The sequence below is a fragment of the Trichoderma harzianum genome (genome assembly GCF_003025095.1).
Source record: "Trichoderma harzianum CBS 226.95 unplaced genomic scaffold M431scaffold_1, whole genome shotgun sequence".
Classification (NCBI taxonomy): Eukaryota; Fungi; Ascomycota; class Sordariomycetes; order Hypocreales; family Hypocreaceae; genus Trichoderma; species Trichoderma harzianum.
Genome location: NW_020209249.1, coordinates 200385 through 221877, shown reverse-complemented (window position 1 = coordinate 221877; position 21493 = coordinate 200385). Strand labels below are relative to the sequence as shown.

The 21493-nt window shown below is 46.8% G+C and overlaps 8 protein-coding genes across 8 annotated transcripts; 3 read left to right on the top strand and 5 right to left on the bottom strand.

Moving 5' to 3' along the window:
- Positions 1 to 218: 218 nt before the first annotated feature.
- Positions 219 to 3684, top strand: M431DRAFT_77 (hypothetical protein; the record flags this gene model as incomplete). Its single annotated transcript, XM_024922528.1, has 2 exons — positions 219 to 579; positions 641 to 3684. 2 exons carry the CDS (start codon positions 219 to 221, stop codon positions 3682 to 3684), a joined length of 3405 nt encoding a protein of 1134 aa, XP_024779635.1.
- Positions 3685 to 4615: 931 nt separating this feature from the next.
- Positions 4616 to 6400, bottom strand: M431DRAFT_70743 (hypothetical protein; the record flags this gene model as incomplete). The annotated part of the gene is made up of 5 exons (XM_024921819.1): positions 4616 to 4691; positions 4754 to 4865; positions 4954 to 6003; positions 6064 to 6238; positions 6305 to 6400. 5 exons carry the CDS (start codon positions 6398 to 6400, stop codon positions 4616 to 4618), a joined length of 1509 nt encoding a protein of 502 aa, XP_024779634.1.
- Positions 6401 to 7038: 638 nt separating this feature from the next.
- M431DRAFT_488741 (hypothetical protein) lies at positions 7039 to 8818 on the top strand (the record flags this gene model as incomplete). Its single annotated transcript, XM_024916595.1, has 2 exons — positions 7039 to 7129; positions 7290 to 8818. 2 exons carry the CDS (start codon positions 7039 to 7041, stop codon positions 8816 to 8818), a joined length of 1620 nt encoding a protein of 539 aa, XP_024779633.1.
- M431DRAFT_502141 (hypothetical protein) lies at positions 8799 to 10110 on the bottom strand. The gene has a single exon (XM_024918107.1). The coding sequence runs from the start codon at positions 10003 to 10005 to the stop codon at positions 8854 to 8856; it is 1152 nt and encodes a 383-aa protein (XP_024779632.1). The 5' UTR covers positions 10006 to 10110; the 3' UTR covers positions 8799 to 8853.
- A 1302-nt stretch (positions 10111 to 11412) lies between these two features.
- Positions 11413 to 13553, bottom strand: M431DRAFT_103064 (hypothetical protein). Its single transcript, XM_024911499.1, has 5 exons — positions 12934 to 13553; positions 12741 to 12845; positions 12292 to 12674; positions 12163 to 12227; positions 11413 to 12103 (listed from the first exon to the last, which is right to left on the bottom strand). Exons 1-5 carry the CDS (start codon positions 13087 to 13089, stop codon positions 11655 to 11657), a joined length of 1158 nt encoding a protein of 385 aa, XP_024779631.1. The 5' UTR covers positions 13090 to 13553; the 3' UTR covers positions 11413 to 11654.
- Positions 13554 to 16168: 2615 nt separating this feature from the next.
- M431DRAFT_536452 (hypothetical protein) lies at positions 16169 to 17248 on the top strand (the record flags this gene model as incomplete). The annotated part of the gene is made up of 2 exons (XM_024920996.1): positions 16169 to 16898; positions 16955 to 17248. Exons 1-2 carry the CDS (start codon positions 16197 to 16199, stop codon positions 17246 to 17248), a joined length of 996 nt encoding a protein of 331 aa, XP_024779630.1. The 5' UTR covers positions 16169 to 16196.
- Positions 17249 to 17256: 8 nt separating this feature from the next.
- M431DRAFT_130270 (hypothetical protein) lies at positions 17257 to 19317 on the bottom strand. The gene is made up of 7 exons (XM_024912442.1): positions 19046 to 19317; positions 18787 to 18964; positions 18352 to 18696; positions 18239 to 18299; positions 18089 to 18185; positions 17424 to 18039; positions 17257 to 17364 (listed from the first exon to the last, which is right to left on the bottom strand). Exons 1-7 carry the CDS (start codon positions 19235 to 19237, stop codon positions 17318 to 17320), a joined length of 1536 nt encoding a protein of 511 aa, XP_024779629.1. The 5' UTR covers positions 19238 to 19317; the 3' UTR covers positions 17257 to 17317.
- Positions 19318 to 19690: 373 nt separating this feature from the next.
- M431DRAFT_488736 (hypothetical protein) lies at positions 19691 to 21380 on the bottom strand (the record flags this gene model as incomplete). Its single annotated transcript, XM_024916594.1, has 4 exons — positions 19691 to 20567; positions 20633 to 20740; positions 20790 to 21085; positions 21108 to 21380. 4 exons carry the CDS (start codon positions 21378 to 21380, stop codon positions 19691 to 19693), a joined length of 1554 nt encoding a protein of 517 aa, XP_024779628.1.
- Between the last annotated feature and the right edge of the window lie 113 nt (positions 21381 to 21493).

The following is a 21493-nucleotide window of genomic DNA, read 5'->3' as shown; positions in this document are numbered from 1 at the left end:
GTCAGAATTGGGCAAAGAGTGAGGAGAATCAACGTCATATCTTCGGTGTAAGCCCTGCTTGAATCACCAGACCTCTCCATCTGGATGCACTTCCTATATAAACGATTATCCTCAACCTCTCTCTTGATGCATTATTCAGCCCAAAGGGTTTAAAATTTCATCTTCTCTAAGTCCATTACCACGTCTCCAACACTTTACTTCCTCTTGTCAGCGGTAAAATGGCTGCTGGTACTCATGACGATAGCGATCCTGAAAAGGGTACGGCGAAAGCCTCCGCTCAAACCAAGGGCGATCATGGCCTAGGTATTGCTGCAAAGCGTCGAATCCGATATTTTGACGACCAAGATGAGATCCAGCCGGTTGATCCTTTTCCTGGAAACAACAATGGCAAACTCAAAAGAAAGGGCTCAGCCTACTCTATCCACTCTCTGTCCAGCATCAGGAGTGGCCAACGGGTGGTTGATCCTGCCTCTGCCCTCCCTGTTTTGTACCGAACTATGAGTATGGATCTGGCACGGACCCAAGAGAAATCGGATGTGATGATCAAAAAGACGGAAATTGGAGACAAGGCTATGGCAGGTAAGTTTGTTTTCAACGACAGCTACAAAACTCTTAGAGACTGACCCACCTGTTATAATAGAGCTAGGAGAACTCGAATGGCACACTCTATCTATCCAAGAAGTTACCAACCGACTGGATACCTCCATCGAAACTGGTCTCTCAACCCAGGGAGTCAAAGATAAAACGGCAGAATTCGGTGCAAACACTCCAACACCGCCGAAATCACAATTGTTTCAGAAAATATTCTTCTATCTCTTTGGAGGCTTCGGCTCCATCCTCTTTGGTGGAAGCATTCTTGTCTTTGTCTCATGGAAACCACTTGGTGAACCGGCTCCTGCAGTGGCCAACTTAGCCTTGGGTATTGTCCTGGCTATTGTGTGGTTAGCGCAAGCCGCTTTCAATGCCTGGCAAGATTTCTCCTCCTCGAGGGTGATGAAGAGTATTACGGGTATGCTTCCTGAAGATTGCAGTGTTCTTCGTGATGGGAGCAAGAGATTGGTGCCTGCATCTCAAGTGGTTCCTGGAGATCTTCTCTTTTTCAGTGCCGGCAATAAGTTGCCCGCTGATGTTCGGTTCGTCAGTGTGTCCACTGATGCCAAGTTTGACAGAAGCATCCTTACGGGTGAATCTGATCCTCTGTCTGCAGTGACTGAGTCTATGGAGAGCAACTACCTCGAAACTAAATGCATTGGAATGCAGGGCACTCATTGTACATCTGGAAGTGGCCTGGGTATTGTCGTTGCTACTGGGGACAATACGGTTTTCGGCCATATCGCGAAACTGACAAACAAGCCCAAGTCTGGCCAAACTCCCCTACAAAAAGAGATTTTCAGATTTGTCCTCATTATCGCAACCTTGATGATACTCATGGTTGTAGTCATTGTTGCTTTGTGGGCCGGCTTCATTCGTCACAAGTATCCCGATTATATCTCAGTATCAACGTTAATCGTGGATTGTGTCAGTGTGGCCATTGCCTTTATTCCTGAAGGTCTGCCAATAGCTTTAACAGCTTCACTCACAATTACCGCGGGAATTATGAAGAAGAACAATATCCTCTGCAAATCTCTCAAGACCGTTGAGACCCTCGGCACCGTTTCAGTTCTACTATCGGATAAAACTGGGACTCTAACCAAGAACCAAATGGCTGTAACAGACTGCCTCATTGGCTCCAGCGCTTTGACTGCCACAGAAGCCATTCAAGAAGTTGCAGAGGAATCTACTTCACGCAAAAAGGCTGCTCTTACGCAGCTTCGTGTCACTTCTGCAGTGTGCAATGCTGGAGAGTTTGACCCAACGACCATCCATCTTCCCATCTCCGATAGGAAGATCATCGCTGATGCGACAGATCAAGCCATTCTTCGCTTATCGGAATCGCTGGGCCCCGTCAATAAGTCTCGCGACTTATGGATTAAACGATTTGATCTCGCATTCAACTCAAAGAATAAGTTCTCCTTACGCGTCAGCTCTCCCAGCGTCCCCTCTGCCCTGGAATCCACACTTTCTGCTTCCGAAATTAGTGGCTTTGATGCTCAAAAGGATTACATTTTGATGATCAAGGGTGCACCGGATATTCTACTCTCTCGGTGCACAAAGTATGTTGGCGGCGACGGCGAGGTGCACAATTTTGACGAAACTACTCGCGCGTCTATTGAGGCAATCAAAAACTCATGGTCAAGCCAAGGTAAACGTGTTTTGGCCCTTGCACGCAAGTCTCTTCCTGGCACCGAGATACAATCGAATCCAGAAGAGAATTCGTTCGAAAAAGAAGCTCTCGAACTTGCGCGTACAGGCCTCACGCTGATCGGACTCGTGGGCATCGTGGACCCCCCGCGCGAAGAAGTTCCCGGTGTAATTGAGACTTTGCACCGGGCTGGTATCCGCACTGCCATGGTTACGGGAGATTTTCAGCTCACGGCTCAAGCGATTGCTCGCTCTTGTGGTATTATCAGCGTTTCGGACCGCGAGGTTCACAGCGTCGATAATCTTCCACGCGTGCCTCCCAAAATTGAGCCCAGAAAGAATCACAAATCCAATCATCTGCCAGTCGAAACCAAGGCGATTGTATTGACTGGCCAAGACTTAATGACGCTGCTTCCACACCAGTGGCACACTTTGGTAACAGAGTATTCGGAAATTGTGTTTGCTCGAACTACGCCGGAGCATAAACTCCAAATTGTACGGGAATTCCAATCGCATTCTTACGTCGTGGCCATGATTGGAGATGGAGTGAACGATGCTCCCAGTTTGAAGCAAGCAGACATTGGTATATCGCCTGCATCTGGCTCCGATATTGCCATTGAGGCTGCAGACATGGTCTTGTTGGATACATTCTCTGCTATTCCCGAAGCTGTGCTCTACGGTCGCGTAGTATTCGACAATCTTAAGAAAACGATTGCTTACCTGCTACCGGCTGGCTCTTGGTCCGAATTTTGGCCAGTCTTTACAAATGTTGCCTTTGGTCTGCCCCAAATTTTATCATCATTTCTCATGATCATTATCTGCTGCTTCACAGATTGTGCTGCCGCAATCTCCTTGGCTTACGAAAAGCCCGAGGCAAATCTCATGCTTCAGCCTCCTCGGGACGTTGTAAATGACCGCCTTGTCGACTGGAAACTTCTCCTCCAAGCTTACGGTTTTGTTGGTACATTGGAGACAGTTCTCTCATTCACAATGTCGTACTGGTACCTCCAGCGAAACGGGTTGACTTTCACATCGTTGTGGTTCTCATTCGGCTCAATTCCGACTCCCGACGGACAAACCGCTGACGATGTTGCCACGCACTTGACAGTCGCGTCTTCTGTCTATTTTATCACCTTGGTGGTAATACAGTGGTTTAATGCAATGGCACTACGCACTCGCCACCTCTCAATTTTCACACATCCACCACTCTTTAATCCTGCTACTCAGAACTGGCTCCTTTTTCCTGCTATCTTGTTTGCCCTTGTGATCGCTTTAATATTCACGCTGGTTCCTGACATTACTTATCTTGGCTGTGCCCCAGTTCCGGTTGAACATTGGTTTATTCCTATGACTCTAGGTCTTGGCTTATTGTGCATTGATGAGCTTAGGAAAATGGTAAAGAGAAGGTACCCTAGAGGATTCATCGGGAGAATGGCTTGGTAGATACTCGCTTAAACATATCTTCAAGTAAACTATTTTAATCATTTTAATGTCATTTTATTTTAAACTCTACATTGCTCTCATGAAACTCATTAATTATGGCTGACAAAACACTTATGACCTATACCTGCACTATCTTTGTCTCAGAAGTAGTAAAAATTGGTTCATCAAGAACCACAAGCCTCCAGAAGAAAACATTTCAACCCTCGTGTGATGTCACAAAGGTTCCTACTTTGGCCGACCTCGCGACGTCTTAGGGCATCGTCCCAACTGACCGGGAAATTGGCGTCCCTTTTTATATACTCGCTACTTTGTAGGGGCGCCACATGCTAACGGCGTACAACTGGCCCCGACGAGTCGCAAGACAATTCTGCATCCTCTTTCCATATAAGTACATTCACTAACGCCTTTCTTGAAAACTCTTGAAAGAACGATCACAAATCGCGATTTGGCATTTTAAATTACTATATTAAAAAGTATATAGCTCAGGGTTAAGTCCAGAGCTGGCTAGAGCTTTGTAGTATATACCCTGGCTATGTAGAAAGTAAACCCTCCTCAAGACCCAAACAACATTTAAACCAAGCAACAGACCTTCAATCCAGCCTCTAACATTGAGCGCCACGTATGGAACCGCCAGGAGTGCAATGCTAGAGATTATGTTAAGCGCTGTACGGACACTAGTTCATTCGATCTTAAAAACTTACTAAATCTCTCCTTCGCGCCTTGAGCAATTTTCAGATCGGGCTATCTATAAAAGGAGTGTACTGTTGCACGCATGTCGTGTTGGATGGGGGAACTATGCCTTGAAGATATGCCTGAACATGTTCAAAGTAACAATCTGATCCCCCTTGGTTGACGACCGTATGCTGCAATCGAGAAAAGTAACCCACGAGTAAGCTAAGAGTCCTGTTTGAGATGATAGTGCGATTGGCAGTCAATAGTGACTTACCCCAATGCCTTCTTGCAGTAGAAGTACAGACCCGGGAAATCGAGAAGACGTCCTGCGCGCCCTGTGAAGATTTACCGTTATTTAGTGAAATACTATCGCGTGAGACAGTGGGTCGAAACATACCATGATAAAGGCGTTATAGGGTCGATCGTATTACTCGCAACCAGAATCGGGAAAGGGGTAGGCTTGCCCAGTCCATTCACTGGGTCTGAGTAAAGAAGAAGCCGGTTAGATTCTGCGCCCATTGCAAATATTCGTGTCCGGAAAATGACTAGAAAAGAAAGAAGTGGTATAAAGAGAGACAGGTAGGAGGGTTGCCTTACTTTTAATCACCATGCTATCAGGCAACTGTGGTTGGAATGATGTACACAAGATTGTTTCCACGACGATTGGCCAGATGTCGCCGATGTACTTGCTCTTCGAAACCGTGTACTCAGCGTAGCTCTTGAACTCTTCGATGGTAGCAAGCTTGTTCCTCCGATATGAGTCGGTGCACTGGATAATGCGGCCGGCGTCGGACGTAATATCTTGCCCGCTAAACATACCCGCAAGAGCGGACACATTCCCGCGCTCAACCTGGTGTAGGATGTCGGCCATGCCTGGGAAGGACAATAGTGGATTGTAGATGGTAGTGACAAAAAGAGCCTTCAGATCTGAATAAGTGACGAGCGTCGGCGTATCTCGGCTTGGGACTCCGCTTATTGGGACCGGATGGTTCTGAAGCTGGCGGATAATGTTGTTCATTCTGGCTGTGATGTTGGCTGGCGTGGGTCCCCAGAAAGAACACTTTCCAGGACCTGCAGAATGGCATAGGCTTGAGAATTTCTCCATGGCCTCATCCATTTGATCGACGCTATCCTTCCAGGTATTATCATAGTATTGCTCTGCGTCCAAAACACCGTCGAGTATCATTCTCTCAACTCTGTCAGAAAACATGGAAGCGAAAGTGGCGCCAACGACAGTGCCGTAACTGATGCCATAAAACCACAATTTGGCGTCTGATGGCGGCTGACCTGCCAACTCGGCCTCGGCTTCTATAAATGTGAGCAAATCCTGGGCGACCGCCGGTGTAGTCACATAATAGCCATGAGTTGACTCGTTCTGTACGGCATTGTTGCACCAGTCTCCGTAGATGGAGCTTGAATAGTACTGTTCCTCAAACGAGGTTGATGATACGTTGGTACTGCCCGTCCTGTGTAGTCGATTGAAGACCAATCTTGCTTCTGTGTTCCCCGAGAAGCAGTCGACGGTTAGACCGCTATTGTTTACCCCGCGAGGATCATAGGAGATGACATTGTATTGATCCCCAAACATTTGACTTGCGAGGGCCTGATTTGTGAGGAGGAGGTCGACTCCAGAACCACCCGGACCGCCTAACGAAGCGTCAGTCCAGTCACACGTAATTTTCGTAAGTGATCTCATTAATTCCTTACCGGAGTTGATGATGATGCTTGGGGACTCAATAGTGGCATTCTTGCCAGCCAGCTTTATGAAAGCAATTGACGTCGTGCCCAGACTTTTGTTTGAGTAATCCAACGGAACTTCTAGTTTGGAGCACGTAAAGTCATCAAAACATGGTGTCCAAGTGAGATTGGCTGACGGTACAATCTAGATGGCTAGTTAGAGAGCTTGAAGTCTTTGGAGGAAAGGGATTTGGCAAAGTCCAAGGCTCACATTGTCAAATGAATAGGCCATGCCTGGATTATGTGTGCAATTGGCTTTGCATCCAAAGCCGGTAAAAAGGATGAGCGCGTTCGCGATTAGTTTCATTTTCATCTCCATGATGTGTCTTATTGTGTTGCTTGCAATAAAGAGATAATATTTATCATTGCAGTCAGAACCATTGCGATATCAGGGAGCTACTTATACCTGCTGAAGTTTCCAAGAGATTCGTCTAGCACTCCGCTTCTACGAAGCGGCCAATGGATATCCATTGTGACACAGCCTGGTTTTATTATTAATCCCCTTCCCACTTTGACTACATGATTCATATGACAGGGTAGAATAATAATGTTCATTGGCGTCCGTCTGACATTTCGCGGTTGGTTGACACTTCGTTGTGTTTAGTTAGATAGCATCAACTTGCGGCCCCTCGCGTCCGTCGCTAAGCCCCTTCAGCCACGAAACTTGTTTCGACCCTGGTTGCTTAGTTGCTTAGTTAGGAAATCTCCTTTACTGACGCCCCGCCTGTACGAACTAACCAATCAATATCTGTCATTCTAGATGCTAGTCTCTATTAGGATTTATGCCGATTGGCCCGTGTTCCCGTTATTCGGTCTCTCCAGGATTCGTTTATATACCGTCCAACTCCTTCATCGCGAAGGATGGGTTAGATGACTTCTCCGCTTGTACGAACAGACAAATAGACAACTGTCTACTGCAAAATTTGCATAGCTGACATCAACTTGATGGACGACATTAAGAGCAAAAGCGCCAGGGCAGCCAGTCAAGCATGGAGAAGCAAGCCTCGCAAATTCGCTCCAAAGTCAAGGCTAGGCTGTAAGACTTGCAAGTGAGTCTCAGCTCTATGCGTTGCTACATTGTGATCAATTGCGATTTCAGACATGAAAATTGACACTTGACATCGGTGCGCCTCTCAGAATCCGACGTATAAAATGCGATCTCTCCCAGCCTTCATGCATGAAATGCCAGTCCACAGGTCGCACCTGTGATGGCTATGGTGAAATGCCCTACGCTTTCAAGACCGACATTGGATCAAGCCATTATCAGGACGAGAACATCGATATAGCAGAGGGCTGGGATAATTATCACCCTCGCGCTACGATCTGTGGGCATCGGGCAAAACAATGGCACGCAAAATCCGACGACCTGATTTCGCATAACCTCGGGCCCCTCATGGTCTTACCAGCCACTGGGCCAGCGCAAACAGAGGCAATGGGTTTCTTCGAATATATTTCGATCAAACATCTTAATGAATATCGTCCCAACGAAACATGGCGGAAGACTCTCATGTTCTTCTCTCAAACAGTGCCATCAGTGCGATATGCCGCCATCGCATTGGCCTTGGCCAACCGAAGCTACCTGGATCGCAATTCCAGAGACCGTTTGCCCCAACCTTCACCGAACAAAGATGCGTTGTTTTACTATAATCGGGCCATTCAGCTTCTCCTGAACCAAGAATCTGGTGACAGCGACGAAACAACAGCAATTACGCTTTTGGTCTGCTACCTCTTCACCTGCTTTGATCATCTGGCAGGCAACTACGTACAAGCAATGAAGCACTTACGCGGAGGCGTAGAGCTCTCACGCAACATCGATAAGACTATCCTGAACAACAATACATATGATACCTCAGCGGTTCGCACGCTTATCTGCCAAGTTACAAGACAGATCCGTCGTCTCGATACGCAGGCTGCAACGTTCCTGGTCGATTGGACTCCCGTTGATGTCCAAGAGAGACTTATGTCCAATTTTCTGCCCTCTAACAACACCTTTGGGTCCCTTAACCAAGCCGCCGACCACCTCCAGATCCTTGTCGCTCGTGTAATGGGACTGCGCAATGCGGAGCAGGAAATGTACTTCACGGGTGAGATGCTGCCGCCACCACCATCATCAATTAGGGGTAATATTCTCAGGGAATTGGAAACGTGGTCAAGCCTCTTCGAGAAGACTCTGCAACAAGGCAACTACCATGATACCGATTCTGAAGCCTATCCTCTAACATCACTGCTGCGCCTACAATACATCATCACATGGACTCTCATCAGTAGTTACGGGGCTGGCAGAGAAATGGAATATGACAACTTCCTGCCCCAGTTCCAGCAATGCGTAGCTTTGGCGGATGATCTAGCGGCAGCGCATGAGCAGTATTCGGGGTCGTTAAAGCCGACTTTTACACCAGAGATTGGTGTCCTTCCCGTGCTTTACATAATTGGAGTCAAGTGCCGGCATCCCGTCGTCCGACGAGAAGTCTTGAGTATCTTACGGCGGCAAACGATACGAGAGGCGATTTGGGACAGCATCTCTGTTGCCAGGATAGTTGAGCGGGTAATCGAGGTTGAAGAGGGTGGGCCTGAGAAGGAAGAAATGATACGGAGCATGGAAGGAATCGCTGTGTGGCAGAGAGTCGAGGCTTTATCTTGGATACAAGAGTCTGCGGTCAGAGTGGATATTACGTATACGTTCTGCACACGGGAGGGGATGCATAATGAGTCTCTCATGGTATAGCATCTAATGAAGTAAGTCTGGGCTATTCAATTATTTTATGCCAAGATATTCTCTAGGCCATGCTTGCTGGCCTCTTCCCATTCCTTGCTGAATTTATAGTCCAGATACCCGACCTTTGATTTGATCGCGTAGAACAGGTCGCGGTTATACTTGTTTGGCTCGAGCCCTCGTCTGATCCTGAAGGGCAAGTCGGGTGTAGCCAAAAAGTACCGGCCAAAGACAATAGCGACATTCCTGTCTTTATACTGACCTTCAAAAGCTGCCTGAGCATCCTGGGGCTTCCAACCACCAGCAACCAAGAAGGGGGCATCATCTCCCCAGACATCCAGTAGGAAATCGACCTTCTCGGTGCCGTGACCAGCGTCATCACCTGCAATCCGCGACTCGACGACATGAAGATACGCCAGATTCAGGGCCTTGAGACCTTTGACCAGCGCAGAGAACTGAGAATACGGATCGGCCACCTTCATACTCTGAAAGGTCGAGAAGGGGCTGATTCGGAATCCAACTTTATCGGCACCGATAGCATCGGTTGCCGCCTTTGCAACCTCCAAAGCAAACCTGTTCCTCTTATCAATCGAGCCACCATAATCATCGTTCCTTTGATTCGAAACATCCTGGATGAACTGATCGACAAGATAGCCGTTTGCGCCGTGAATCTCAACGCCGTCGAATCCGGCTTCGATCGCGTTCTTCGCCGCTTGACCGTAATCCGCCACAAAGTTCTGGATCTCTTCATAACTCAAAGCTTCGGGTTCTGGGTGTTCGCTGTCCATGGGGATATTGCTTGATGAAACAATCTTTATGCCTTCCTTGTCGGCGACTTCTTTGTCTGCTACACGACCCAGGGCCCAGAGCTGAAGGAATATGCAGCTTCCCTTGGCGTGCACAGCGGCGGTGACTCGTTTCCATGACGCGATTTGGTCTTTGCTCCAGATTCCAGGGAGATTGGAGTATCCTGCTCCACGAGGCGAGACGGCTGTCGCCTCAGCGATGAGGAATGTGCCCGGAACAGAGGCTCGTTCGGCGTAGTAATCTGCCACAAATGGCAAGGGGACGTGGTTCTCGTCGTTGCGGTAGCGAGTCAAGGGAGCCATGACGACTCGGTGTTTTATTTCCAGGTTGCCGATTTTGAAGGGTGTGAAGAGCTGTGAAGGTGCAGCCGCATCTTTGGCGATTGATCCCATGATGACTGCGGTGTATTTAGTTCAAGATTGGGATCTAGTTGTTTGCGTGGATTGTAGACTTGAGACAAAGTCTGGCTGATATGATACAATATAGTACAGTACAAGATAGTAAATGCAAAAGAGGACTACCCCAACACAGCGAGGAACATTGATTTAAATATGGCGATTTCTGCCATTAAGCCGAGAGTCCTTGGTGGGTCCATCTTAAGCATTGAATCCATGATGGTATGCTAAAGATGGCATGTTTTCGCTCCTGATTGATCATCACTATTGGTATTCAGCGACATGTTCAGATTACCAATCATTATTCAGCGCCTTTGTTTTGGGACATTTCAAAGGGTTTAAAGTGGTCGGATTTCTCAGCTGGTTGCTTGGGTTCCAATACTGTCCAATCCTAAGGGAGAATATAGACATGATAGGGTAGTACCGTGAACGCAATGAGAGATAGGTGCCAAACATCCTAAACCGAAAACGGATATAGGTCTCTATTCAGCTTACTAAATGATATAAAGATATGGAATGCTTAGGTGCAACCTCAGATGCTGCATAGACAGTATGGAGGTAGAACCTTGGTATCCATATTCCACGCCGAAAATGGATATTGGTCCCTAGTCAGTCACTTGGCAATAACCCGGGATATAACGAGAAGGCTTACGGTGCTTTGTCAGAATAAGCGCCTGTGGTCGGTTCACTAGTCTAAAAGGCAACGTTGATGAGTCTACGAAGTTGCTAATTGAAGCTAGCGAACAGATCTTCAATCGTGTGGAATAATTAGGCGCGATTCTTTATTGAATAAAAACATCAAAGGAAGCAAGTAAAGCGACATCTTTCAACCCAACATACCTACTACGTCTAAGGTATATAAGCTCTATTCCCTTAAGTCGTGCTGCGACTCAGTGCAGTACATTGAGATGCTACTTGCAGAGATATCCACTCCAAAGTTTATAGATGATCGCCTTAACGAGGACGACGGTGACGACATAACTATAAAAGCAGGCTTTTTTTTTTTTTTTTTTTTTTTTTGTGCAGATAGGCGAAGGACTACCGCATGACTGACTGCGAATAGACCCCGAAAACAAATACCGCCCGTAATTGTGAGCTTGCCACTATACATCTCTTGCGGCATGTTTTGCTAATAAGAAGGGATATATCTAACGAAATACATATATTGTTCTATAACCTGGAGCGCATCGTCTCTCGCGCAATTATACAAAACACCATTCGGTGACGACTTAGCTAGACGAAACTGTCTTCAGACCGCAGAGTTTGTTGGCGGGGTAAATGAGCATGAGGAGTTTGAATACAGTACTAACGATAGTAGGTCTAATTTTTTTACAAAGCTCTTTGGAACGTTAGATGAAAACTTTGCAACTGACATAGCTGGGACGCTAAAGGTTGGTTTCTACACCGTAAACATTGGGTATTTCTATATATGATACAAGCTGCGGATCTATTACAGCAGCAGTGGAGAATGACTGTATCCTGAGACCAGAGCCTCTTCCGACCAACGTAATTATGTTTGTTGTCATTCCCCGCTGCTCTGCTGGATCTGCCTGGGGTATTATGTCGTGACAACTAGCAAGCAAGAAAATGCAGACAGCCTGCGTCGTGAGCTCTATCGTACGGTAAGGCGTCGTACGGCAAGGTTTTCATATGGTCTCCTCAGTGATGAGAAAGCTCTTCACTTTCGATCCCTCCATCCGAAGCTCCTCCTCACTCTCGTTATCTGATCCGCGTCCTTTTGGCTTCCACACGGACTTTGGTCCAGCGGTGATTGTTGTTTGGAAACCTCCTTGATATCCGTTCACCAATTTTATCTGCCCGTCTTCGCTCAGATTTCTTGCCTCCTCATCGTCGTCTTCGTTTCGGTTAAAAGTGGCGAGGCTGAATGGGTCGCGCGATCCCTTCTTCTTCGAACGGCCAGTTGTGTTACGGTTACTCGCAGAACCGCCCGGGACATCTCCAGTGGATCGCATTGTCGACCATCCCAGCTTGGATGCAATCTTCCTGAAGAGCGGTCGGAGGGTGGCAAGACTGCCGGCCGTGATGGCTAGGCCTTGCTCAGTAGTAGACCAGATTGCAATGTCGGTGGTCGCCCCTAAAAACCGCCTGTTAGTCAGGGCTCGTGGTAATGGTAGCTACAGGGTAGCAACCTACACAAGAAGTCGATGTTCTTAAAGTCCTTTACATAGGGAAATCTGACAACAACTGCAGCACTCGCACTATATCGAAGATGTTTAGTAAAAGTTTGGCACAAGGCATGAAAGAAGGGCAGACAGAACGTACACGCATGCCATAAGCATAATAGGGATCAATGCAATCTTGGTCCTGCTGTTCATCTGAAGTTGCATGATGAGGGCAATCGGAAGCAGTGCAAAAGTGAAGTCGCAGATGACACTGAAAGCACTGTATACGTAGGTGAGAATGATGATGACGTCGATATTTATGCAGGATCCATTTCCAGTCTTGTCCCAGAAGTAGGAGACCGGAGCGCACTGCAGCATTGTAACAAAGAAAAAGATGATGCCGGTGACGACGGTAACCAGCATGACGCTGCCAATGATCCAGGTGTGTATCCGCTCGACGGTGATTCTCAGCAGGAAATATCCGATAGAGATCTTTGTTAAGATCATCGTCACGCAATACCAGATGTAGCAGAAATACCAGTACTGTGCGATATGTTAATCCCTTTGCCACGATCGTATCATAGGCATGGAAGAGAAGTGAGTACACACCTTCAAGGCTTCTGATATATCCTCTGGTTGGAGGTCCCAGTAATGACGGCCGGTACCATAATGTACACCGGTGGCAGCAACAGCACAGAACAGGATAAATGATATCTGCGATTGGGGAGGAGTGAGTAAAGTAATTCGTAGCTGCGGATTGTGTAGCTATGAATCCGTGCCTGGAAGTTGGTTTGCTACATACCATGGCAAAGATCATGAGATAATCATCCACACCGAAAGCCTTCACGAGGCTTATCCGAACATAGCATCTTAACACTATCGCCGTCAATGAGAAGACCAGCAGCACCGCTATCACAGCAATGAGCTGTGGGCCACGATTCGGAACAACTTCAGCCATTCCGTCTCACGCTCTCCGGCAGATCGGTCGGTCGGCGGTAGTTGTAAATGGAAAATGTGTAATCAAAACGGCGTCTGACAAACGAAGCGGGAAGTAAACAAAAGTCGTCGGCTTCTGTACTACATGTCTTATAGCATCAACAGAAGGGTACGAGTAAAGCTTTCGTTGCGCATGGGTAATTTACGTTTCTATTTTGCCCCTGCTCGCAGTCGACATTGCAGTACACGGGCGAACGGGGTCTGCGCCAGCGCATAGTCCCTAGTATTATACGGCCGACTAATATATAAGTTAGCATGCTGATCGGTGGCCGATATGCCTTTTATAACGGAGCATTCCCTCCATCTTCTCAAGCTCGCTTTGCTCGTCTCAACAGTTTCGAGAACTTTACACTGCCGCAGTGGCGGCCCTACGAGCGTTGAAAAATCGGAGTTTGGATATAAAACTGGGGAACTGTCCAGGATACCACGAGTCATGTCAGGGGATAGCAGCCACTTGCGGAGATACTGGATTCCAGCCCTGAAGGAAGCGATTTTCGGCCAACTGCAGCCGAGGCACGGTCCATCCCCTCACGAACCAGGAGGTTCAAACATCGAAACATTGGTTGTCTTGGTATCAGGCTGGCATCGCTATCGAAACAACTGGGCCGCTCACTCTGTAGTATTAGATGTTGACTTCATCCGCCGCCAGTAATACGATTACTCGTCGCCCCCAACAAATTGGAGAGCCCCTAAATATTTGTGTCTTGATTTAATTCCGGGAGCTGAAAAGAGAGGTCCACTGCCACAACGTCGGTTCGGTAATTTAGTGGCGTTTCGTGTCCGCCCACATTCCCAGTGCCCCTATCATGAGACGAACCGCCTCAAAGATGGAGATAGCAAGGGGGGAAATCTACCGTCTGCCCGAGTCAAGATATCCATTGATCTTTATATCAGTGGTCCCTAGCGGTCTGACCCAGTAATATTTGCGCCCGTCTAATTCCCCGTGGCGAGGCGATTAGCCAGGAATTCTTCAACTCCATTGTCTCTTCTCCTAACTGCAGACAAAGCAGATCGCATCGCTTAACAAGGTGATGAACAGATTGTGTGATGCAAGAAGCTCTGGAATAATTCCAGCACATGCAAAAAGCACCCCAGGACATCTACAGTTAGACCAATCTGCCTCGGTTACAGCTTGACTGCCAATCCCAATTAGCTGGAAGCTGCCATCAGCGCCCTGGCTAAAGACGCCCAATTAGCCTCTTGGTCTAGACCTACTCAGGGCTGCGGCCGCAACGCTCGCCGACGAATTAATTGGGGACGGAACGGGCGGCGGCAACGGCGTACTTCGGTTTGTGGCTAGATTGCGAGAGAATCTACGGGATATTAACGGAGAGTTTTTGGCTTTTCAGGTAGGGCTATCGATAATCGGTTAAATAACATGTCGTCCTTTCAAAGCAACTTCTGCCGTTGCTTGTCACTTTCAAAGATGAAGCGGGATCGAAGGGCTATGCTCAAAGCAGCAGCTGTGTAGCATCTTGGCATCCTTCAGTACCTGGCAGATGCGGGGAAGATACCGAGTTAGTACAACTTCCGTAGTGGAAACAATACGACACTAGAAACCGGTCTTCCACTTAAAACAAGAAAAAAAAACTTACGTATGTACGGAGCTCTCGTTAAGGCAGTGGAGGGCTTTCTTTCTCCTCTTCTTCAAAGAAAGCGCTGTTCCGTAAAGAGCTAAGGGGAAATATCATCACTTCTCAGTTAAGTTATAGCAGCATCCATTATCTCGATCATCTCTCTCTCGGCTCTTTGCTTCACTCTACGCAAGTCAGTATAGATCTTCTCAAAGCTCACCGCTGAAACCGAAGCATGCAATTCCGTGAAAAATACGAGTAGGTATGTGGCGCAGGAGCACGCAAGTCACAAATCCTTGCACAAGCCGAGTCTTGTCCGCTCATTACGCGTCGTCCAAGGTAACGTCACGCCGGGGAGCGCGGAAGACCTGTCTTCTACTGCCCGTTCTCTCAGCTCAAAATGATTACTATTCAGTAAAGTGCCAGTATCATGAACATAGAATACCATGTTCTTCACTTCTTCTGGAATGGTAACCTACCCAAGGTGATTTTTACAAATGTCCAATCCTGGAGCAAATAGTCCGTAGCTGTATTGAGATACATCTATGACTATCATTAATTGTATATCTTAGAATGCAGTGCTTCTACTTCTGGTCAGTATAAGTACAATGCAGTTACATACCGGCTTAGTGGTTGCTCGAATGAGCCTGGATAAAAGCCACGGGATATTGCTATAGCCAAGCGACCAACTGGGACAAGGTCATGAGAAATCTGTAGTAATATATCAATTTGCACGAAAATGAATGGACATAATCATCTACATGCAGCTGTCTCGACATTTTGTTGAGCATATATTTTTCTTTCTTTATTCATTCGTACTTTGTGGTGTCGTTATCATGATGATAAGACCAAATCATTTTTTTTACGCCTGTATGAGTATTTCTCCCATCCTCTTGGCTGATTTTACCAACATAGGCACAGAATACAACTTATTCTCTTGAAAATTCTCGCCACCATAAGTATTTCAGACAGCATAGATAGTCCCATATACAGTTTTATGCTGTAGTACCAGATAATATTACTCTACTTTGATATGCTATAGGTCAGCTCAACCCAAAGAAAGAAACTGTGTGGCTGCAAGACAACCGCCCCGCCTCCACCCACGCTCAGTGTTTATTCCATCGCCTATCTACAATCGCAGTCCCAAATTAATCTGTGATACGCATATGAGATGCAATCAAACATTATGCAATACGATTACACCCTTGATTCTCTCCCAATTTAATATGGACACCAGCATTATTTGGCTTTGTGCACTTCCCTATCTACCGATTAGCGTCCGCGTCTACACGGCGCAAATATCCATGACAGTCCGCATGCAGTCCGCATAGTCCGCGCTCTCTCCCTACGCATGTACAAGTTAATAGACCAAATATATTATTTAAGTATTCTCTTACATCCCGAAGGAGAACTCTCATTTCTAAGACTTACACACTCTTTTTTTTTTTTTTCCCTAGACGCGGTTACTGCCAATCCTCCCTTCTTTTCAACAACCATGTCTCTTCGCCAGACTCTCAGCGAATTCTACCCACCTAAACCCACCTTCACTGATAAAGATCTAGAGGATCTTGGCGGCAAAGTCTATCTCATCACAGGAGGGACATCTGGAATCGGATTCATTCTCGCCAAAACCCTCTACTCGAAAAATGCAAAGGTCTACATCACATCACGAAGCGCGGCGTCTGGGGAAAAGGCTATTAGCGAGATAAAAGAGTCGGCTGCGTCTAGCCATGGGGAGTTGCGTTATTTGGTAATGGATCTTGGTGACTTACAAACGGTCGTTCCAGCAGTGAAAAGCTTCCTAGCGCAAGAGACTCTCCTTCACACAGTGTGGTTCAACGCCGGTGTGATGAAGGTCCCCAGTGGAAGCATCAGCAAGCAAGGCTACGAGCTCCAGTGGGGTACAAATGTAGTGGGACACTTTGTGATGAACAAGTTGCTCATGCCCATACTGCTGACTACAGCGCAGGTGGCTCCGAAAGGGAGCGTCAGAGTTGTGTGGGTGAGTAGTGACGGTCACAGTTTGCTATCTCCAAAAGGGGATGGCATCGATTGGGAAGACATCACCACTCGAAAGTCCGAAGGATGGAAAGGGGAAAAGGGGTCCATGACATATTACGGTCAAAGTAAGGCTGGAAACGTGCTCCTTGCAATGGAACTTGCAAAAAGATATGGAAATGAAGATATTATCGGTGTGGTAAGGCATCACATACTGCGGAGTCACTATTCAACATCGACTGATTACTACTTCAGTCTCTGAATCCAGGTCACCTGAAAACGAATCTGCAGCGTCACTCCAACTCGGCTTTGGCCAAAAGATTCGAAGGCCTTGTTCTACATGATCCATCTTTTGGTGCTTTGACTGAGCTTTATGCGGGGTTCTCGGATGCAATTGGAACAGACAACAACGGGGTCTACATTATTCCCTGGGGGAGAGTGGGCAAAATACGGCAAGACATTGAAGCGGGTTTTCATCATCGAGGCACGGGTAAAAAGCTTTGGGAGATCTTGGAAAAGGAGACTGAGGAATATGTATTAACGGCCTGAGAATGTATGCAAGCTCTACCGTCCCCTAATATTTAACTAAATATATGGAAACCCTATAACTAACAATATCTAGCGTGTTCGTATGAATTCCATGCGAATAATGTTGAGATATTCATCTGTGACATTATTAGCAACGCGGTACGGAGTACATGATGAAGAAATGTGGGTTACTTGCCTGAAACATTCCAACGACCTTTAAGTAATTTAAGTGTCTCTATAATATCCGTCATTTTCTGAGTATACTCGTTATTTTGTGTTTCATAGATATACGATTGAATAAGAAGTGCTGCCTGGTATAAACTGTCGGCGATCAATGGGCTCAATCTTGATATATCACCCGCTTGAACCGACGAGTAAATCATGCTCGCGAGCTGATGAACGGAAACAAAAGTGTCCTTGATGCCTGATATGGCGACGTGCTGCATCTCAAACTGCTCTGGAATCCCAACTCCCTGCATGCCATCTGCGTCGGCACACATATAGGCATCGTAGAGCGCTATCTGAGCACTATAGCAAATGCCCATGGCAGTAAAGTGAGCGACACTACATCCACGGTTGTAGATTTGGTCGCTTGTGTTCCCAATCTCCTGATCCAAGGCATGTCTAAAGGTGTTTATGATATGGTGCAGTTGCATAGCTTCATGATATTGTATCTTGACATCTTCATTTCTTTCGTTCAAGTGGCGAAGAACATGTGACAAGAGATGAGAGGCCTGGCATGTACGTGCAAACGCCGAGGTTCGCAGTGTGGCGTATTCTGATACGGCCAAGGGTTGAATAACTACAAAGTCCTGGTTTCTTTAGCAGGGCCTTTCTTTTTGTGATTGGGCCTATACATACTCCTTTGTCCCAGATGTCCTCATCCATGGGGAGTAGATCATCGGATTTTGCGTCATGGGCGGCAAACGGGCGGTTACCTCCGCCAATATTGACAAATCTTGCATATTTTAAATACTTTATCACCAATAGAGGCATGTTGACATTTCTTACCTCTCCAACACAATAACTGCCCACCACACCCGACGTCTCTCCTCGGCTTCTGCCCACGAGACTAATCTTCATCAGTTGTGATCAACAAATTTCACTCCGTAAAGCTTTCTTACCAGGCTGCGAGAACATCTGAGGCGCGTTCAGCCGATTATGAATTCCCATAGCATATCCGAGTCTTGCGCAGTGCCCGATGGTGAGATATGCAGCAGGATATATAGCGTTTCCAATTTCATACAATGCAACCAGCAAGAGCGCTTGTAGTATTTTCACAGAGAGCACATTGTTCTGTTCGGCTTCTAAACAGCCCTGTTTCACCAAAGCATACATTTCTGTTCGGATAAGGTCGTATTCTTTCCTGGGCTGACAATGCATCTTCATTGCTAGAGATAGAATAACCATGTCTGGATCGAGTATGTTGGCATCTCCATTGAGAACTCGGTAAATTCGAAGTTTTGATACTAAGAGAGGCTGAATCAGTTTCTCCCAAATCTTTCAATCTTTTTTATGCCCTTTTATTTCATTCAAACGAGAGAGAGATATATACGAACCTATTGGAAAGAACACATGGACCGAAGCGAAATACGTATCGACGTCAGAGCGCAGCTGCTCCCTGTTGCCAAGTTGTTTATAGTAATTCTCAGGGAGTGTGGGTTTTGGCGTGGATATGATATCCTTGCGCTGGGTGAATGTATAAAAGTCCAAGAAAAACAAAGCTGGGAATTCCTCCTAGTATGCCGTTAGCAATCTCATTCAACAAGCATAAGCAGCGGCGATCATAGTGTGCATCGAGCGGGACTCAAAACTGACTTGTTCTTGCATGCCGCAAGAATCAACACTACTAGTAGTTGGAGTTATAGCCTTAGGAGGGTAGCTACATCGTCTCCTGTTTCTGCGGCAGAGTGAACATGTTGGTAACTCTCTTGAACATTTTCGCTTCTTTTCGCGGCACGGAACGCAGGCTTGTGAGGCAAAATCCTCAATGGCATCAACATTAGTCATTTTTGTTAACAGTATTCCCGTAGTAATCGCTACAATGTGTGATACTCATTGATTCTCATTTGTTTCATGCGCTGTGTCCGCTCGACTCGTCTCAATTGTTTTTGCGGTGTAAGATACACAGATTGTAGAGAAGGTTGCATTGCATGTACCGTCAACTGGCGACGCGGTATTTGCGGACATTGATGCGGGAGCTAGCGGAGCGGAGAAGCTTGTTACAGAATGCGAAAGTGATTGTCAGCTACGTAGGGATTAGGCTGCTAGGAGGGGGGAATGAGATTAAAAAATTGTACAAATAAGTATCATCTTGCGTCTCGTGTAATAATGTTACTATGCCTGGAGCATTCAGGCAGGCGTTGTAGAAACTGTCACAGGGGGGATCAGTCGTTGATATTGAAGAAATGAAGTGTAGATTGACTGGATACGTAAAGTTGACTTTGAAACAGGTTGTCAGGGCTACATCTCTATTGCCAGCAACTTGTGCGAGAAAGTAAAGTTGTCAAATTTAGTGCCTGCTACGTCTTGCTTCATCTCCTCGTCCGAGTTTCCCAATACAGCAACATTTGATACCGTTGTCCAACCTGGCCCACGTGTTGGATTCTTTGCAAAATCTGCCCAAGCCTTTTGCATGTATTGGCTCAGTTTTTCCTGCTTAGTCGTAACATCGCCCCTGGGATATGTACCATATATCTCCGATATCTCACTCGAGTGATAAACACCGGCACCTGGAAACAGCTGGGTATTTGGAAACGAAGCGTTAAATAGGTACCTCCAAGTAGGAAATCCTGCAATAGACGAATAGTTGGCGATCTGAGATGCGGTGCACATGAAGCGGTAGTCAGTGTCAATGGCCGCTGCCTGCTGGCATTCGTTTGAGATGCCCGGAGAGCCAATAGGATAAGCGGCCAACACTTTGTCGTAAAACGACTGACTCACATGCGGCAAGACCGTTTGCAAATACTGCTGGGTTGAATTGTATGCACCCACAAAAAGACGGCCCTCTTGGAAGTTGTTGCCGATAAGGATCGGCACCTGAGCGATTTCCCCATATTCTCTAGCGATACCTGCATGGGAGATGAAGGTGATGTTGTCTCTGACAGGGCCAAATGCAAAGTTACCAGGCTCCTCAATGACTGATTTAATTTGGGTGGCAGGTATCTTCCTCACACAAGAGAGCACGTCGGACGCAGATGAGCAGTTGAGCTTTGCAGCCATATTGTTCCAAGAGGCAGTTGGGTTGGGGTTGTTGGGATAAAAGGTCAGTTGCCCAGACTCCATGATGGCCGCAATAAATGGTGGATTCTTATGATATGAAGTTACTAGTGCATCCACACTACAAGGTATTAGCAGACAGTTACAACAACAAGAAGTGGAATTACGGGTAGGAATAATCATTACCTGGCCGCTCCAGCTGATTCTCCAAATATTGTTACACGCTTCGGATCTCCACCAAACGCATGTATATTACGTTGCACCCAATCTAGTGCAAAATATTGGTCAAGGCAACTACAAGAGTCAGCTCATTTTCTCCTTTAGTATGTTTCACGGTGCTTACCCCAAGTTCTGATGCTCAGTGGGCAGTTGAGGAGACCATGGAAAGCCAAAGACATTCGTCCGGTAGTTGATTGACACCACAACAACGTCTTGGTTTGCAGCCATGAAAGACCCATCCCAACGAGGATCGCTATTGAAGCCGAGTGCAAATCCACCGCCATAGATCCAGACCATAACAGGCTTTGCTCCCGGCGAGACTGGCGCGTAGATATTGACATTGAGACAATCTTCACTTTCACCAGCCGGTGGAGGTGGAGTATTAGACCACGCAGCAACCTGCGCTGGCGGAATTCCATCCTGGGCAGCAAGCTGCTGGGACGCATGCCGGACCGTAGTTTGACACGTCTAGAGGGCGAGTCCATGGTTTAGGTGTTGCTGGAGGCTGGAAGCGAACTGGAGAGGCAGCGAAAGGCACTCCTAGGAATTTGTTGATAGGCAATCGGCCTTCAGACAAAGAGGTAGCGACACCAATTATAATGCCTGAATCAATGGTAGCTGTCGGTGAAGTGTCGGTCTTACATCCAGCCAAAGTGCCAGAAGAAGCCCCAAGAAGAGAGAGGAAAACCAAAGTAGAAAGATGGAACAAGCCCATGATGAGATGATATTGGGTTTTGTTTGATTCTGTTTGATTGCTTTTCAATCGCTCTGGGTAGGATCTCTCCTCTATATATACATTTCCAAGATGTTTCTGCACTGCTGAGTCCA

What these genes read in the sequence shown, in the direction of transcription:
- M431DRAFT_130270 (XM_024912442.1), bottom strand. Translation starts at nt 19,237, where the DNA reads ATGACTAATGTTGATGCCATTGAGGATTTTGCCTCACAAGCCTGCGTT. An exon ending in AGGACATCTGGGACAAAGGA is followed by an intron (nt 18,040 to 18,088) that starts GTATGTATAGGC and finishes TAAAGAAACCAG; the next exon opens with GACTTTGTAGTTATTCAACC. An exon ending in AGGTCGTTGGAATGTTTCAG is followed by an intron (nt 17,365 to 17,423) that starts GCAAGTAACCCA and finishes ATAATGTCACAG; the next exon opens with ATGAATATCTCAACATTATT.
- M431DRAFT_502141 (XM_024918107.1), bottom strand. Translation starts at nt 10,005, where the DNA reads ATGGGATCAATCGCCAAAGATGCGGCTGCACCTTCACAGCTCTTCACA.
- M431DRAFT_103064 (XM_024911499.1), bottom strand. Translation starts at nt 13,089, where the DNA reads ATGGCTGAAGTTGTTCCGAATCGTGGCCCACAGCTCATTGCTGTGATA. An exon ending in ATTATGCTTATGGCATGCGT is followed by an intron (nt 12,228 to 12,291) that starts GTACGTTCTGTC and finishes TCTTCGATATAG; the next exon opens with TGCGAGTGCTGCAGTTGTTG. An exon ending in TAAGAACATCGACTTCTTGT is followed by an intron (nt 12,104 to 12,162) that starts GTAGGTTGCTAC and finishes GGCGGTTTTTAG; the next exon opens with GGGCGACCACCGACATTGCA.